At 37.3% G+C, this 17,774-nt stretch overlaps 1 protein-coding gene across 3 annotated transcripts in view; it reads left to right on the top strand.

Annotated features, from left to right (window-relative positions):
* The window catches only part of LOC150075068 (protein disulfide-isomerase A5), a 755,693-nt gene that overhangs the window by 575,627 nt on the left and 162,292 nt on the right, over positions 1-17,774 (top strand). For all 3 annotated transcript variants that reach the window (XM_090388976.1, XM_090388975.1, XM_090388974.1), the window contains 2 exons: positions 1,911-1,981; positions 17,476-17,604. In XM_090388976.1, the coding sequence (XP_090245102.1) occupies positions 1,911-1,981; positions 17,476-17,604 (200 nt within the window). The remainder of the gene's footprint in view (positions 1-1,910; positions 1,982-17,475; positions 17,605-17,774) is intronic.

Below are 17,774 nucleotides of genomic sequence, written 5' to 3'. Positions count from 1 at the left end.
CCTGGGGGGAGGGGAACCCTGCTAATAACATTAATCCACTGCTCTGTCTCTCTCTCTATATATATATATGTACAGCAGTGTCCATTTATTACCATTGTTTGCCATCTCCCACTCAAATATCCCTTTATCCATTGCAGTAACTTGCCCTTAATGCCATACCACTCCAATTTGTACAGCAGTGTTCCTTCCATGTGCAACAGTATCAAAAGCTTTCCTGAAATCCAAGTATATGATATCAAAATTATTTTTAGCATCCAGTTCCTTTGTGACCACATAATAGTAGTAGTATCCAATCAAATTGGCCAGACAAGACTTCCCCTTAACAAACCCATGTGGTGTCTGAACTATTGCTGCTGTCTTGCCTAGGTGATCCTGTATCACCTCTTTAATCAGTGACTCCATTGTTTTCCCCGGAACAGAAGTTAAACTAACAGGTCTGTAATTACTTGTCACCCTTTGATCCCTCTTTGTGAATTGGGGTCACATTTGCATCTCCAGTCCATGGGGTCCTTGACTCTAAGGATGCTCTCATAATTATGGCTAAGGGTATGCTTACTTCCCTTGCTGCCTCCTTCATTTTAACTGGATAGATTCCACCTGCCCCAAGTGCCTTTTTTCTGTTTTACTTCAACAATTTCTCCTCTACTTTGCTCTCAGTTATCACAAAATTATTTAGCTCCCTGTTAGAGTTTGATAAACTTCTGCCATTCCTCTCCTTGAATAACTTTTAAATGTGCATTGCATTTTAAAAATGGCTATGGAGTTTGAATGGCAAAAATAATAAAAGTAATAAAATAATAAAAAAATAAAGAAGAATAAACATATATTCATACCAGGTATGTGCCTGCTCAGAGGTCGATTTGTAGTCAGTGGAGTCATTGTGTACTACCCTTTTTTGCAGTCTGGGGTCTTGTTATACTTCAAACAAGTCATGAAATATAACAAGACAGGCAAGTCATTGTGAAGGATTTCACAATATGAGATGTAATGTATTGATGCCACCAAAATAAATTTGATTAATTTATTGCATATAGACATGATGCATGCACACTAACTTACATGTATATACATTTTTCTGCAGTCTAAGGCTTCAGTCCTGAATTTTTATTAAGTATTGAACTACTATTATACCTACCTGCCCACCCACCGAAGGATGGAAAAATAGCCGTTAAACGGGCCATCTGGATGGTGACTCCCAATGAAAATAAATAACAGTAGTTTTGTTTATCTGGGTAAGCTTTACTTATTTGAAGTGTCACTAGACATGCAACTTGTGAAGATATGATTTGAAGTTAGTAAACTCTATTGTTTATCTTATGATATAATTGTCTTATGATATAATCCCTGGTACCGTTACATCTCGGGCAATAAAGGAATTTGATATATCTACTAAAAGTCTTTTGTTTCTTGCCATTGACCTCTTCTATTTGGAAGTTATGTATTACTAGGTTATAAGATGCTACACTGATAGGTGTTTACCTACCCATCACTTGTGGGTGGGGCAGTTACTGCGGATATCATGTGTTAAGGGGTGGTATCCATTACAGATAAACGGAGTATACCTCTCATTCATGTTTGTGATGAACATTGACTGTGTGTTTAGTACAACAATGAGAAAATTCGTTGTGGTAGTCTCCCAGCATTGAGAGATCACTGCCATAATAACACTTGTTAGTTATGTTATAATTCTTAATAACACACTGCTGTGATGGCCAAAACATTTATATGCTTTTGGTTATATACTGCTCTATAAATACATGTTGCCACCTAACTTAGTAGTATTTAAGCTGGAATAGATATGAAGATTTCTGTATTTAATTTTGTATTGTTAATTATTCTCATGAGATCATATTTGTTTTAATTTATTAATTAATGTGGAATTGTTTTTTTTTCTTTCCCTAACTTTTTAGGGTGTGGTCATTGCAAGAAAATGAAACCAGAATATGAGTCTGCTGCTGCTGCTTTTAAAGAAGATCCTAAGGTATGTTTTCCCCATGTGCTGAGGATCACTTCTAACAGTAATACCCCACAATTTATGATAAAGTTATATTTATTCCACATCATATCATAAATTTTTCCTACTTTTTATTTTGCTAATAACATCATCACCTAAAAGTTTGAACTATATAAACTTTTGGAGGAATAATGTTGATAGAAAGTGGACACAACTGTGACCATGCAGATTCATAGAAACTAAAGATGATCATTTACTCTGCATGAAGACTTCCATTAAAGTTGGTTAAGATGTCTTAATTTTTATCTAGCAAACTAATTTGGCTAAATCAAAACTTTTTCTCAATAAATCAATCAGACAGTAATGGTGCAGTAGTATGTAGGCAATCTCTGTTTGACCTCTGTTCCTCTTCTAACCTCTATTATAGAAATGTTGTGTAATCATTAAACAACTCAAAAAAATAAATATATTCTCTACAAAATATATAAGAAGAAAACTTCAGACTGTCACATAACGTTATGAGATAAAGTTGGTTTCTAAGCAAGCATTTAATTTTTTTATAAGGCTAATGTTTTGTGGCCATGTACTAAACTAACTTTTGTAGCAGTTAATTTTAATTGTATATTCAAAGAGAAAAGTTGACATTAACAAGTTTCTTTTCTTTTTTTTTTTTTTTTTTTTAATGTTCTCTTGTATGGCCACTTCTCTTTCCTTCAAGCTTTATTTTCTCTAGATGAAAACTTGAATGAAGGAAACAAATTTTCTCTTCCTGTTATTCTTTAGAATAAATTTGATAACATATACTTTATTTGAGAGAAAATTCTTATTAATAAACATTTTATTTCTGTGTACCATACGAAAGAACTCAAATTTCATTTGAAATTCCAAAAAGTAAAATTATCCCTGTGTTTATTAACTTAGCTTCTATAAAAATGAATCACTCTAGATCTAGAAAAGTTTTCTTTTATGTGCTTAACTAATATGAATAACTGCTATAGTAAAAATATCTTTCTTTCAATGTAAACTTATTCTGATAGCATAGTTAATAACATTCATTTAACAGTTTCTCTTCTCTCTCTCTCTAATGCTGGTTAGTTTTTGTACCTCTGTTGGTTGCTCATGTCTCAAAGTCTGCCAGCATGTGAAAACAAATTTGTTACTAAACAAAACTACATTTTAGAAGTTAACAAATTTTGTAACATTTCAAGTTTTCATTTTAATAAATGTGATCATTACCATACTTTTAGGCACCTCCGTAGCCAAATACGGAGGATGCAGAATGGTCAGGAATGACCACCGCATATCCCCAGAGCAATATGGCCTTAGTTGCTAATGCTCCTAAAAACTAAATAACAACAACCATACTTTTAAAAATTGTTTATTTATTATGGAGTTGTTCTTTCTCTATACTGTTTTTATTTATTTCTTTAATTGCCTCTTTAATATAGTTGTTTCCTCTACATAGATATATTTTTCCAAAATTCTCTCTTTCTCTCTCTATTATTATTATATTTCTTTATTTTATTTTATTTTTTTTTACTAAAATCTGAACTTTTATTTTGATATAGAAATCTTTATCTTTTGTTCGTTAATGATTTTTCTTATTTAAAATTCTGTTGTAGTTTGAGCTTATTTGTCAAGATGGCCAAGGCCATAAGAGCTATTTGGGTTGTATTTTTGCATGTTCTTGATGACATCAGTAAGAGTGTGTCTCATTAGATGTTAACAGTTTAAATGAAATGTTATTTGGTATACACCAGTGGTGGCCAACTTAATTTGTGACGCGATCTACTTTTTTTCTTCAAAATGTGCCACAATCTAGCATCACAAGAATTTCATTGCACATGGTTAAAACAAGTTAATCAACACATATTGAAAATTGCTGTTTATAAATTTTAAAATTAAATTCAGTTGAGAATTCTTATTTTAAATTAACATACATAAATTTTTAATTTATGTGAAGATTGTGTCTTCATGTCATCTGTTGCCTCCGTAGCCTGGTGGGCAGGAGCAGCAGTGCGTAGCACATGCTTCTTGATTAGACCGGGGTTCGAGCCCGTGACCACCAAATATGGAGGATGCGGAAAGGTCAGGAAATGACCGCCGCATATCCCCAGAGCAATATGGCCTTAGTGGCTAATGCTCCTAAATAACAAACAAACTTTATGTCGTCTACCAAGCTTTCAAAATCGGAGATATACTGTGATGAGGCCAACAGTAAAGAATCTTCTGTATGCAAGTCCGTAAGAGTACAGCGATTCTTCATCTTTGTTTGTTTCAAATACGATAAGGCCGATTCGCATAGATATGTGGAACCAAAACAGGAATTTCTAAAGTTGACAGCATTTTTTTACATTTGGGTACTTCTCTCGGCAAACATATTTCCAAAAGTCTTTTTCTGATGGTCTGGCTTTTAGTATTAGTAATGGCTGCATTGTGCAAGAAAGCCTATGGCTTATACTGCACCGGCCAAAAAAAAAAAAAAAACCCCAATGAAACATCGATAAAAAAATAAAAATAAAATAAAATAAATAAATAATAATAATTAGTAAAAGAAAAGGAAATTAAACCTATCATCCTATGTGCTTCCCTCACCCGAAGATACTATCCAGATGACCTTTGAATTTGCAAGGTAACTTATTCCAGTAATTTATAACTAAAATAAAACTTCCTGCAGTCCAATCTAAACATTTCCTCCCGTAACTTGAATTTATGTCCCCTAATTCTAGCAACATTTATAACCTTGAAAATTCCATCCTCATTCATTTTACTGATGCATCTCACAGCCTTAAACACCTCAATCAAATCTCCTCTAAGGTGTCTAGGTTCCAAACTCTGCAACCCACATATTCAAAATCTTTCTTCATATGGACACCCTTTTGCCGATCTCACCAAGCGAGTTACTCGTCTTTGCACCCTTTCAAGAAGCTCGATGTCTTTCTTTAGGTGCGGTCTCCATACTTGAACACAGTATTCCAAATGTGGTCTAACAAAAGCCTTATATAATGGGATTATTACGTCCCTATCTCCACTTGCAAAAGTTCGATAGATCGTCTATAGGACACCATGGGCCTTCCTTGCAAACTGTTTACAATGCTCAGAGAATTTCATGTCTGACCGTATCGTAACACCCAAGTCCCTATCCTCCAGTACTGGGTTTAGTTGAACTCCATCCAGTGAATAAGTTATTTTGGGATTATTGTTTTCCAGGTTTAATACCTTACACTTTAGCATTAGCATTAGTAGAGGCATTTGATGCAAGAAAGCAAGCTTATGCAGCATCAGCCAAAAAAAAAAATAAATAAATAAAAAATAACCACTTCCACTTCACCCCTCTGTTCATTCGAAATACCTGTCCAGCTGAGCCTTAAACTTATTTAGGCCATCAACCTCCACGACAAGGGATGGAAGTCTGTTCCACCAACCAATGAAACGCTGGCGAAAGGCAAATTTCCTCACGTCCATCCTACATCTGTCTTTCCTCGATTTGAATTTATCCTTTACTTATGTAAACTCTAGTTCTTTACTTATGTAAACTCTAGAAGGAAACGGATGAATCAGATTGGTCCACTGGATATTGATGGTTCACCTGTTGATGATCCTGCTCACGTGGCTAACAAACTAAACGAGTATTTTGCATCTACATTCACACATGAGGAGTTATGTTTGTTGTTGTTGTTGTTTGTTATTTGGTTTTTAAGAGCATTAGCAACTAAGGCCATATTACTCCGGAGGAATATGCAGTGGTCATTCCGTGACCTTTCCGCATCCTCTGTATTTGGTGGTCACGGGCTCGAACCCGGGTCTAATCAAGAAGCGTGTGCTACACACTGCTGCTCCTTCCCACCTGGCTACGGAGGTGCCGTGAGGAGTTATTCAGGAAGGGGAATGCCAGAGGAGAAGTAAACTCTGGCAGTGAGCTAGATGATTTTGTAATAACTGAGAAGAAAGTGGAGGAGAAATTGTTGAGGATAAACATAAAAAAATGGGGGGGGGGGCATTGTCGCGGCCACATTATGTCAAGGATCTGGATATATTCTTGCCATGTGTATGCCATATCCAAAAATTCATTACTTCATACAGCATTTCCCCCCCCCCCACTTTTTTCCTACTATCGAATACACCATGAATTGTCAAATTAATAGAGTAAACTAATCTACGAAAAGATCTAAACCTCCAATCACTTCCTAGTTCATTTCACAAATATACGTGGTCTCAATTCTAATTCTCAATGATGTCCATTTCCACTTGCAGTATGCCAAATTCTATGTACATGTTCTGAAAGAATTTCAGTTATCAGTTGATTCGTCCCCTGCTAATCTCAGTTGCCCAAATTATTCGCTGTATGATTCCTTTCGCCTCAAAAGTGGTACTTGTGCAAATGTCCATTCCGATATTTCCTGTCCTTTGGAATTTCCTCATTTCGATCTTCTCTGGCTTAAAATCTCTCTACCTCGTTGTGTCAAATTCATCTGTTATCTCTACCGTTATCCCAACTCCACTAATCACTTGGAAATCTTTTGACCTCCTTTTGACTTCCTTGGAACTTTGACTTCCTCCATTTACAACTTGACTATCTCCAGTCCAACTTTCGTAACAGTGAGGTAATTTTCCTTGGTGATTTTAATGTTCCGAACTCCAGCTGCCTTCTGTTTTCTAGTCACACCGACCCAGCTGGTTGAAATGCTCAGGCGTTTGCAATTATTAATGACCGTCATAGATTGTTCATTTACCTACAAGAATACTGGACAATCCTAATCACACAGCCAATATGCTTGATCTTTTTCTCACAAACAACCCTTCTAACTACATGGTCGAAGTGAGAGGTCCTTTAGGCGCTTCAGATCACAACTTGGTGATTGTCTGTTCTCCAATGGAACCTTTAGCTCATGGCTATTCCCAACCTCGTGTTGTTTGGCATTACAAGAATGCAAAATGGGATGACCTGCGAGATTTCTTTTCTTCTTTTCCTTGGTCGGATTACTGTTTCAAAACTTCTGTTGTCAACGTTTGCTCAGATCGTGTCAGTGAAATTATTCTTGCAGGAATGGAATCCTTTATCCTACACTCCACTTTAAAATCTCACCCTTTATCTAAACCTTTGTTTTCCAATAAATGTGCTAAGGCTGTTCAAGAGAAGAATGATGCATATCGTAATTGGCTTGTCTCTTAATTCTTCAGTTTGATTTTCTGCCTACACCAAAGCTCGCAACAATTGTAAAGGAGTTATTAATCAGTCCAAACTAGAGTTTGAACAGGCTAAGAGTAGAAAACTTGCTTCTTGCCCTAATGGTAGCCGAGCATTCTGGTCTCTTTCCAAAGCTATTGGCCGCAAGTTTTGCTCATCTCTGATTCAATTACCACCTCTCTCAAAACCAGATGGTTCTGTTGTCACTTCAGCCAAGGATAAAGCTGACCTGCTAGCATCCCATTTTTCTTCCAACTCCTGTATTAAGTATCTTGGTAAAACACCTCCCACCATTCCCAACACGCCCCATTCAGTGCCTCCTGTGATCTTCCGTCAAAAGGATATCAGAAGGATTTTGATGAATCTTGATGCTAAGAAAGCTCCAGGTCCTGATGGTATTTCTCCACTTGTTCTCAAAACCTGTGCTCCTGAACTTACTCCTGTTCTTTGCCGCCTTTTTTTTCATCCAAAGGTGTTTTTCCTTCTGCTTGTAAATTTGCTTATATCCAGCCAGTTCCTAAAAAGGGTGACAAATTCCTCCCATCAAATTATCGTCCCATTGCAATTATTTCTACTCTTTCTAAAGTAATGGAGAAATCAATTAACCACCAAACTCTTAAACTACTTAGAAACCTTGCGTTTGATCAGTGATCGCCAGTATGGATTCTGTCAGTGTTGATCCACTGGTGATATTCTGGCTTATGTTACCCCTTTACAGACAACTTCAATGGAAAAGTTCTCAGAAACACAAGCAGTTTCTCTTGACATCTCAAAGGCTTTCAATCATGTTTGGCATAAAGGTCTCCTAAACAAGCTTCCATCTTACGGTTTGCCAGCTGTTTTTTGCAATTGGTTATCCAGTTTTCTCTCTGTATGGTGGTCTTCTAACTTTTCCACTAATGCTGGTGTTCCCCAAGGTTGAGTTCTTTCCCATCACTCTTTTCCTCTTGTATATTAATGACCTTCTTCCAAATTAAGAAAAGACAGATGTAGAATAGATGTGCGGAAATTTGCCTTTAGCCAGCGGGTGGTTAATTGCTGGAACAAACTTCCATCTGTCGTTGTGTAAGTTGACAGGTTAAATAAATTTAAGGAGGAACTGGACAGGCATTTGGAGGGAATGGTGTGATTTTTTTTTTTTTTTTTTTTGGCTGATGCTGCATAAGCTCATACACTTGCTTTCTTGCATCACATGTCACTACTACTAATCCTATCCGTAGTTTTGCCGATGATAGCACGTTGCATTCCACTTTCCATTTTGAGAAACCTTGCCCTGCTCAATCAACTTCAACTTCACGAATATCTGCTACCAATTCCTTAAATGCCGATCTCCAGGTAATTGTCCAGTGGGGCAAAGACAATTAGTTGATTTTGACCATTCTAAAACTCAGTCTTGTTTTATATCTTGCAAAAAGGATTCTTCTGCTCCTATGCTTATCTTTAGTGACACTCCGATTTCTAGGCAAAATGATATATCTCTTTTGGGGATTACCCTGACTTCTAATCTCTCTTGGCACAAGCACATTACAGATATTGCTTCCTCTGCATCTAAAAAACTTGGTTTTCTCTTTTTCTCTCGCCATTACTTTTCTTCCAAACAACTATTCACTCTGTACAAATCAGTTAATTAATGACTCCTCTCTAACAGTCTCTCCACTCGCTGTCTCATGGATGCACTGTTTCTGCTGCATGCCCTTTCTACAGATACTTCCATGGGCACTGTTCTTCTGAATTGGCTGCTATAATTCCCGCTCTCTCTTCCAAAACAGTCCGAACCCATGCTGCCACCAGCCAACATCCATTTACTGTCCAACTTCAAACTCATAGAACCAACTTTCCATCTTCCTCATTTATTCATTCAACTGCCGTTTTCTAGAACAAACTTCCTTCGTACGTATTTCCTGAAAATTGCAGTTTTACTAATGTCAACAAATATCTTCTTTCCTCTTCTCAACCTCCAACCCAAGCACGGTACTAAGTACTATAGGTTCTAATACCTGTGGTATTTGGGTTTTTCATAAAAAAAAAAAAAAAAAAAAGTAAATTGCCTGGGTAACACAAGTGCTACCCTTTTGTCATATCAGTTGTGGAAGCTGTCAGCAATATCATTGTGTGTTTTTTCTATAAGCTCATACAGAAATAATGTTTCTGACCAATTATAATGTAATTAGCGTAAACCTGTGCGATATTCCATATGCACATAAGTTCAGTTTATAAGTTTTTTTTGTTCAGTTTTTCTTGACTAGCAGGAAAACTGTACTTATAGACAGTTTTTGTGTGTTTATGTAATGTCAAGTACAGTTTTCCTGACTAGCAAGAAAACTGTACTTTTAACCAGATGGCTGTATCAGAACAGCTTAGCCTAGGTGAAAAGTTACAACACCATAGATTAAAAACAGTGATTTGGAACACTTTATGACTTATGGAACGCCCTGTATGTACACGAGGAAATTAGTGTAATGTTAATATTAGTAGCAGAACTAATGTTGTCAGCCAGGAAAAACTTAAAATTTTAGCTTGATAGCTTTAAGCTTGTAGCTCCATTTAATTTTATTTTTAGCATCCTTGAATAAATGGACTCCATAGGTTAGATGCATTAACTAACATTTTACACACATAATCACAAAATTAACGTTTTTTGAATGGGTATACACACATTCATTGTGTTTTCATGTAATGGACCAAAAGTATATATATATACAGGGTGAGCCAAAAGTAGGTATACAGTACTGATCGAGTCACGGTATTTTTATTATTCATTATTATTTCTTTTTAGTTAACAGGTAATAAGAAGGATATTTTATTTTTATTTCTCATTATCATTTCTTTTGTGTGTTGTGTGTTACCAGAATTTGTGTGTCACAATGTCAGGGACAGGTTCCAGGAATGTTGCAATGTTGATGGAGGACATTTCGAGCACCTAAGAGACTAAACATAACCCGATCAGTACTGTATACCTACTTTTGGACCACCCTGTGTAGGTACAATTTCAGGGCTCTGTCAACACACTGAAAACAAATTACACCTATATATATGTACGTATTCTCTAGAAACTCTACAGAGAACATGGTAGTATCTGTTAAATCTGGTTACAAGTAATAATAGATATATTTATGATAGGTTCAGTAATCAGTGATATAGATAGATGTGGCACTTTTAACTAGTGGTGATTATTATTAGTAGTTGCATATGATCCAAGAAATCAAGCTTATAAAGCAGCATCCAAAGTGGGGAATCCCCTCCTACATCACCTGTCCACACCCTTCAATAATTTGTCTAGTTTTCATTGAATTTATTCAAACTGCCCACTTCCACAATGCCAGATGGAAGTTTGTTCCAACAATCAACCGATTTCCAGAAATGTTATTTCTGGCTAAAAGCAAACATCTGCACATCTATCCTGAAACCATCCATCCATCCTCAGTTCAAATTTATGCCCCTCGTGTGAAGTCTGGGCAAGAGAAAGAATGCTGTTAAAATTGAGCTTGCTCAATTCATTCAAAGCATTAAAAATCCCATCTCATCACCTCACAGGTGCTTAGACTCAAGACGCTAATTTGCAAAACTGAACCTTATCGTGGTAAGACCACCCTTTCATTCCCTTAATCAATCTAGTTGCCCTTCTCTGTGCCATTCCAGCAGGTCTGCATCCTTCCTAAAGTGAGATCTCCTGACCTGTAGGCAACACTTGAGATTTGGCCTAACCATTGCCTTGTGCACACTGGGTAACAGTTTTTCCTGCTAGCAGAGTTCATATATATATCATAGACAAACTCTAGAAGCTGACCTGGCATCCTGTTTGCATTGCACAGGAACTTAATATCTGACTGCACAGTTATACCCAGGTCTTATTCATTTTCCCCTATTGGTGTGTAGTACCACAGAGTTGGCACATTATCTTTTATGTTCAACAGTATAAAAATCTTTCCTGAAATCCAAGTATATAAATCAGGAGTTAATAATCGATTATGTCGAATAATCAAAATAATCAATAATCATTTGTGGTGTTTCATAATCAGTTATGGATTTTTTGCTGAAATTGATGGATATAATTGGAAATGTGGCTCTCACACACACACACAGAGAGAGAGAGAGAGAGAGAGAGAGAGAGAGAGAGAATTGGCCATCTGGTATAATGCAGTGCAGAATATAAGCTTTAGTTTTGAGCAGGCAAGCAGATAGAACAGCTTAGGTTTCAGTCAGTTTTCAAGTAAGCTTACAGCTTTACAAGGAGGGGTTTAAAAATAGATTTATATTCACCCAGAAATAGTCATTATAGAAGGAAGAAACAAACACTATGTATTACACTTTTTCAACATAGTCATCAAACAAAAATTTCCCATTTTTGTCATCTCTCAATACACTTCCACGGCCCAGTTTTGTAGAAATCCTGACTGTCCTTCAAACCATTACTATTTGAAAGACATCACCTCATCATCAGCAGCAAAGTGTTTTCTACAAAGAAAGGACTTCAGGGCAATAAAGAGGAAGAAATCCATGGTGCAGGGTCAGAGGAATAAGGAGGATGCTGCAGTATTTCTGTTTGGTCCTTGAGGTTGTCACAGACATTCTCTCAGATATGCCAGACAAGCTGTACTTGCTTCCTGGGAGTCTAAAACGCTGATGGAACTGATATTTGGGTGACATTCAAGTCAAGTGGACCCAATTTCGGCGAAGTCCAGACGGTCTGTGACAGCCAAATCCTCTGCGTGCACCTTCACGATGGTGGGACTGTTAGTAATCCTGGGTATAACCTCCATGCACAAGTACGTGGTGGGTGACAACCCAGGTGTGAATCAACGTAAGCAGGGGTCGAGGTGTGGCACCCACATCACATGGAGGAACTCCGCCCCCTCTATGTTACCAGGCAGTACTAGGTGGTAGATGACTCTTATCAACTGGTGAAATACCACCACTTTTCTTATTGGAGGCTTGAAGTGGTGGAACCCATGTTTAGTCTCTAGAGCTAAGTTCCGGTCAACCCTTCCCTATCTCTTCCATTATGCAGTATGATTGATGACTTTTGAGGTTATGATGAACATCGTGGCGAGATCCAATATGCCTTACATTTCGAGGGTACAGCTCTAAAACGATGTTCGCAGGCTGGCCGCTAGTTAGAACACCGGACTGAACCTATTGGTAACTCTCTAGGAAGCTTCCGGATCAGCTAGTGTATAATCTTGCTACCTCTACTCTGCCAGATAGTGACTGGAGGGAGTCCGAGTAGTGTGTATGCGGAGAGCATTGTCGAGGTCACATTATGTCAAGATTCTGGGTATATTCTTACCACATGTATGCCATATCCAAAAATTTCATTACTTCATACAGCAGGTCCCACCTACTTTTTCTTACTATTGAATACACCATGAATTGTCAAACTAATAGAGCAAGCTTATCTGTGAAAAGATCTAAACCTCCCCAGGACTTCCTAATTCATTTCACAAATATACGTGGTCTCAATTCTAATCTCAACGATGTCCATTATCAATTGCAGTCTGCCAAACCCCATGTACTTTTTCTGACAGAATCTCAGTTATCGGTTGATTCATCTACTGTTCATCTCAGATGCCCAAATTATTCGCTGTATGATTCCTTTCGCCTCAAAGGTAGTACTTGTGCGTATGTCCGTTCTGATATTCCCTGTCAGAGATTTGGCAATTTGGAATCTCCTCCCTTTGATCTTCTCTGGCTTAAAATCTCTCTACCTCATTGTGTCAAATTCATCTGTTGTCTTTACCGTTCTCCCAACTCCACTAATCACTTGGAGCTCTTTGACTTCCTCTCTTTGCAACTTAACTTTCTCCAGTCCAACTTTCCTAACAGTGAAGTAATTTTCCTTGGTGATTTTAATGTTCACAACTCCAGCTGGCTTCCGTTTTCTAGTCACACCGACCCAGCAGGTCGAGATGCTGAGGCTTTTGCAATTACTAATGACCTAGCACAGATTGTTCATTTACCTACAAGAATACCTGACAATCCTAATCATACAGCCAATACGCTTGATCTTTTTCTCACAAACAACCCTTCTAAGTACACGGTGGAAGTGAGAGGTCCTTTAGGCACTTCAGATCACAACTTGGTGATTGTCTCTTCTCCAATGGAACCTTTATCTCATGGCTATTTCCAACCATGTGTTGTTTGGCATTACAAGAATGCAAAATGGGATGACCTGCGAGACTTCTTTTCTTCTTTTCCTTGGTCGGATTACTGTTTCAAAACTTCTGATGTTAACGTTTGCTCAGATCGTGTCAGTGAAATTATTCTTGCAGGAATGGAATCCTTTATCCCACACTCCACTTTAAAATCTCGTCCTTTATCTAAACCTTGGTTTTCCAATAAATGTGCTAAGGCTGTCCAAGAGAAGAATGTTGCATATCGTAATTGGCTTGTTTCTAATTCTTCAGTTTCATTTTCTCTGCCTACACCAAAGCTCGCAACAGTTGTAAAGCAGTTATTAATCAGTCCAAACTAGAGTTTGAACAGGCTAAGAGTAGAAAACTTGCTTCTTGCCCTAATGGTAGCCGAGCATTATGGTCTCTTGCCAAAGCTATTGGCCGCAACTTTTGCCCATCTTTGCTCCCACCTCTGTCCAAACCAGATGGTTCTGTTGCCACTTCAGCCAAGGATAATGCTGACCTGCTAGCATCCCATTTTTCTTCCAGCTCATGTATTAATGATCTTTGTAAAACACCTCCCACCATTCCCAACACGCTCCATTCAGTGCCTCCTGTGATCTTCCGTCAAAAGGATATCAGAAGGATTTTGATGAATCTTGATGCTAAGAAAGCTCCAGGTCCTGATGGTATTTCTCCACTTGTTCTCAAAACCTGTGCTCCTGAAGTTACTCCTATTCTTTGCCGCCTTTTTTCACTTTCTTATTCCAAAGGTGTTTTTCCTTCTGCTTTTAAATTTGCTCATATCCAGCCAGTTCCTAAAAAGGGTGACAAATCCCTCCCATCCAATTATCGTCCCATTGCAATTACTTCTACTCTTTCTAAAGTAATGGAGAAATCAATTAACCGCCAACTCTTAAACTACCTAGAAACCTTCCGTCTGATCAACGATCACCAGTATGGATTCCGTCAGTGTCGATCCACTGGAGATATTCTGGTTTATGTTACCCATTTATGGACTAATTCAATGGAAAGGTTCGGTGAAACCCAAGTAGTTGCTCTTGACATCTCAAAGGCTTTTGATCGTGTTTGGCATAAAGGTCTTCTAAACAAGCTTCCATCTTATGGTTTGCCAACTGTTTTTAGTAATTGGTTATCCAGTTTTCTCTCTGATCGCTCACTGAGGGTGATGGTAGATGGCTCTCTGTCTTCTAACTTTTCCACTAATGCCGGTGTCCCCCAAGGTTCAGTTCTTTCCCCCACTCTTTTCCTCTTGTATATCAATGACCTTCTTCCATTGACTGGAAATCCTATCCATAGTTTTGCCGATGATAGCACATTGCATTCAACTTTCCATTTTGTGAAACCTTGTCCTGCTCAATCAGCTTCAACTTTTCGAAAATCTGCTACCAATTCCTTAAATGCAAAACTGAACATTTTGCATTTAAGGAATTGGTAGTGCCTTTAAGGAGAATTGGTAGTACTTTTAAGGAGAATTACCTGAACCGATCTTCAGGTAATTCTCCAGTGGGGCAAAGACAACTTAGTTGATTTCAACCCTTGTAAAACTCAGTCTTGTCTTATATCTCGCAAAAAGGATTCTTCTACTCCTATGCTTATCTTTAGTGACACTCCGATTTCTAGGCAAAATAATATATCTCTTTTGGGGATTACCCTGACTTCTAATCTCTCTTGGCACAAGCACATTACAAATATTGCTTCCTCTGCATCTATAAAACTTGGTTTTCTCTTTCCCTCTCGGCGTTACTTTTCTTCCAAACAGCTGCTCACTCTGTATAAATCGCAAATTCGCCCTGCCATGGAATATTGTTCCCACATCTGGGATGGTGCCCACAAAACCTCTCACAGGCTTCTTGATTCCATTCAAAAGAGGGCAGTTAGGTTAATTAATGATTCATCTCTAACAGAGTCTCTCCACTCGCTTTCTCATAGACGCACTGTTTCTGCTGCATGCCTCTTCTACAGATACTTCCATGGGCACTTGTTCTTCTGAATTGGCTTCTATAATTCCTGCTCTCACTCTCTTTCAAAACAGCCCGAACGCGTGCCGCCACCAGCCAACATCCATTTACTGTCCAACTTTAAACCCACAGAACCAACTTTTCATCTTCGTCATTTATTCATTCAACTGCCGTTTTCTGGAACAACCTTCCTTCATACGTATTTCCTGAAAATTACAATCTACAGAAGTTCAAGTGCAATGTCAACAAATATCTTCTTTTGTCTTCTTAACTTCAAACCCAAGCACGGTACTAAGTACTATGGGTTCCAATACCTCTCGTGTTTGGGGTTCACATAAAAAAAAAAAAAAATTTCAGTTTTACCTGGCACATTGACAACAATTCATGTGAAAATTTCACTCTTTCCTTCTGGTAAGAGGTCAGAAGTCTGGGAATCGACCTAGCAAATACTTTATTCATATGCAATCATTGATGGATGATGTTCTCCACAGACTTTACCTAATTTGGAACTCTCCAACTATCATTATCATTAGCAGTGGCAAATCACAAAAGGCATATTGCATGAATTTCCTAGATTATTGCATGAATTTCTGCAAAGCTCTCTTCTGTTAGAGTAGTTGCCAGGTGTCCTGGGATTTCTTCACAATGCAGTGAGGATCTTCCACATTTGACTAGTTTATACCAATGTGCAACAGCACTGTATTCTGGGCAGTTTTCTCCATAAAAAGTGACAATTTTTTTCTTGCAGAAAGAGGAATTGAATCACTGATCCGTATTTCTCATTATCTGTTGAGACACTTCATTCACTGATGCAAAGAAAAAATATGAATTGTTAGATCAAAACCAAAATTTGTGTGGTTGCTATAGAGATTTCAAGATATCAAACAAAAAATAATTTTCTTTCTATCAGAACTATTTCTGGGTTAAATACAAATCTTTTTTGAACACCCCTCACAAATGGATTGAGTAAACTTAATGATAACAATATGCCTTATGTGATTTGCCACTACTAATGATAATAGTATCAGTTCAACACCATACACTGTAATTTTTGTTTTATACCTCCCCCCACTTAATTGATTATACCCATCATTACTTTTAATCCATTCATGAGTGAATTTCCCAAATATATATAGGCTCCTTGTAGTTTTTTTTTTTTTTTTTTTTTTTGTTAGTTATTGGTGCATCAGCTTCTGTGGCCATAATGCACCTCCCAAAGTTTTTGCATTTTACTCTGATCCAAGCCCAAAGCGGGATTCGAACCCGCGACCTTTGGGTTGCCAGGCAGACACTTTACCCACCTGGCTACCCCAGTTAGCTTCCCTGTAGTGAGTGAGATATTGCTCCTCTGTGGAGTGACTTTCTTTATTATATTTGGAAGTTTTGCAAAATTGTAAACTTTGTACATGCATTCTTTCATATATTTATTTCTTCTTAGTTTCATTTGATTTGATTGCCCATTTATCATTAAATTAAAATTGCCAGAAATAAATGCAGAATTTTAAGAATTTGAAACAAAAACACGTAAAAAAAATTGCAAAAAATAGAAGAAAAAAAACTTGTTTTTTTTTCTTTTTGAAGCAGTAATATCTTCTATTTATTTTTCTCTTTTTGTTTATATTTGAAGCAGTAACATCTTTTTATATATCATTTAATTCAATTTCAAAAATTTCAGCTGTATATTTTCAGTTGTTTAACTCACTTTTGTAAGCCAAAATCAGATAGCAATGGCTGACAACCCTTGTCAGATCTTCAAAGCTATTTTTGTGCTGCCATCTATCAAAAAGCTCGCTACCATTCATTGTAACTACAGATAAGAGATTTCTTTACATTATGGGATTTCTGCCAGTAATAGTTATTAGTTATATTGGGCATCATTACGGCCTCCGTAGCCGAGTGGGCAGGAGCTGGAGTGTAGTAGCACACACACTCTTTGAGTAGACTGGGGTTCAAGCCCCTGACTGCTGAATACGGTCGATCTGCCAACCCGCACTGGACCAGTGTGGAAGATTACGGTCCATTTCCCTCAGCATGAATTGTTGAGGAGGCTTCCATCCTGCAGTGGGTTGATAATGGCTGCACTTTACTTTTTTTTTTTTTTTTTTTTTTACTGTGGATGATGTTGCAGGTTGCAAAATTTACTAGTTATGAACTTAACTGTAATAAACTAAATGAAATAATATTGTATACATATAAGATATGGGCATATTTAAAAATATTAATCATAATTTTTTTCAGATTGAATTTGCCGCAGTTGATTGTACACTGTATAGCTCAGTTTGTAATGCTAATGATGTCAAAGGTTATCCAACAATTAACTACTTCAATTATTATAAAGTCTCAAAGCCTTATGAAGGTGGACGAACAGTAAGTAAAAGAGCTGAATTTATTTATTTATAGAAACTGAAATAATAAATAGGAAATTGTTTTTGTGCACTTCTTTTGTTCGAACAATTTATATAGTGGTTATAGAAACCTCATTATTACCTAGATTTCAAAATTTTTGTACTGCTGTATCAGAAAGAATACCAGAATGT

The sequence above is a fragment of the Mastigoproctus giganteus genome, chromosome 14 (genome assembly GCF_048544385.1).
Source record: "Mastigoproctus giganteus isolate SK-2022 chromosome 14, ASM4854438v1, whole genome shotgun sequence".
Taxonomy (NCBI): Eukaryota; Metazoa; Arthropoda; class Arachnida; order Uropygi; family Thelyphonidae; genus Mastigoproctus; species Mastigoproctus giganteus.
Note: the sequence above shows the minus strand (reverse complement) of the source record. Positions and strands in the feature narration are given on the sequence as shown.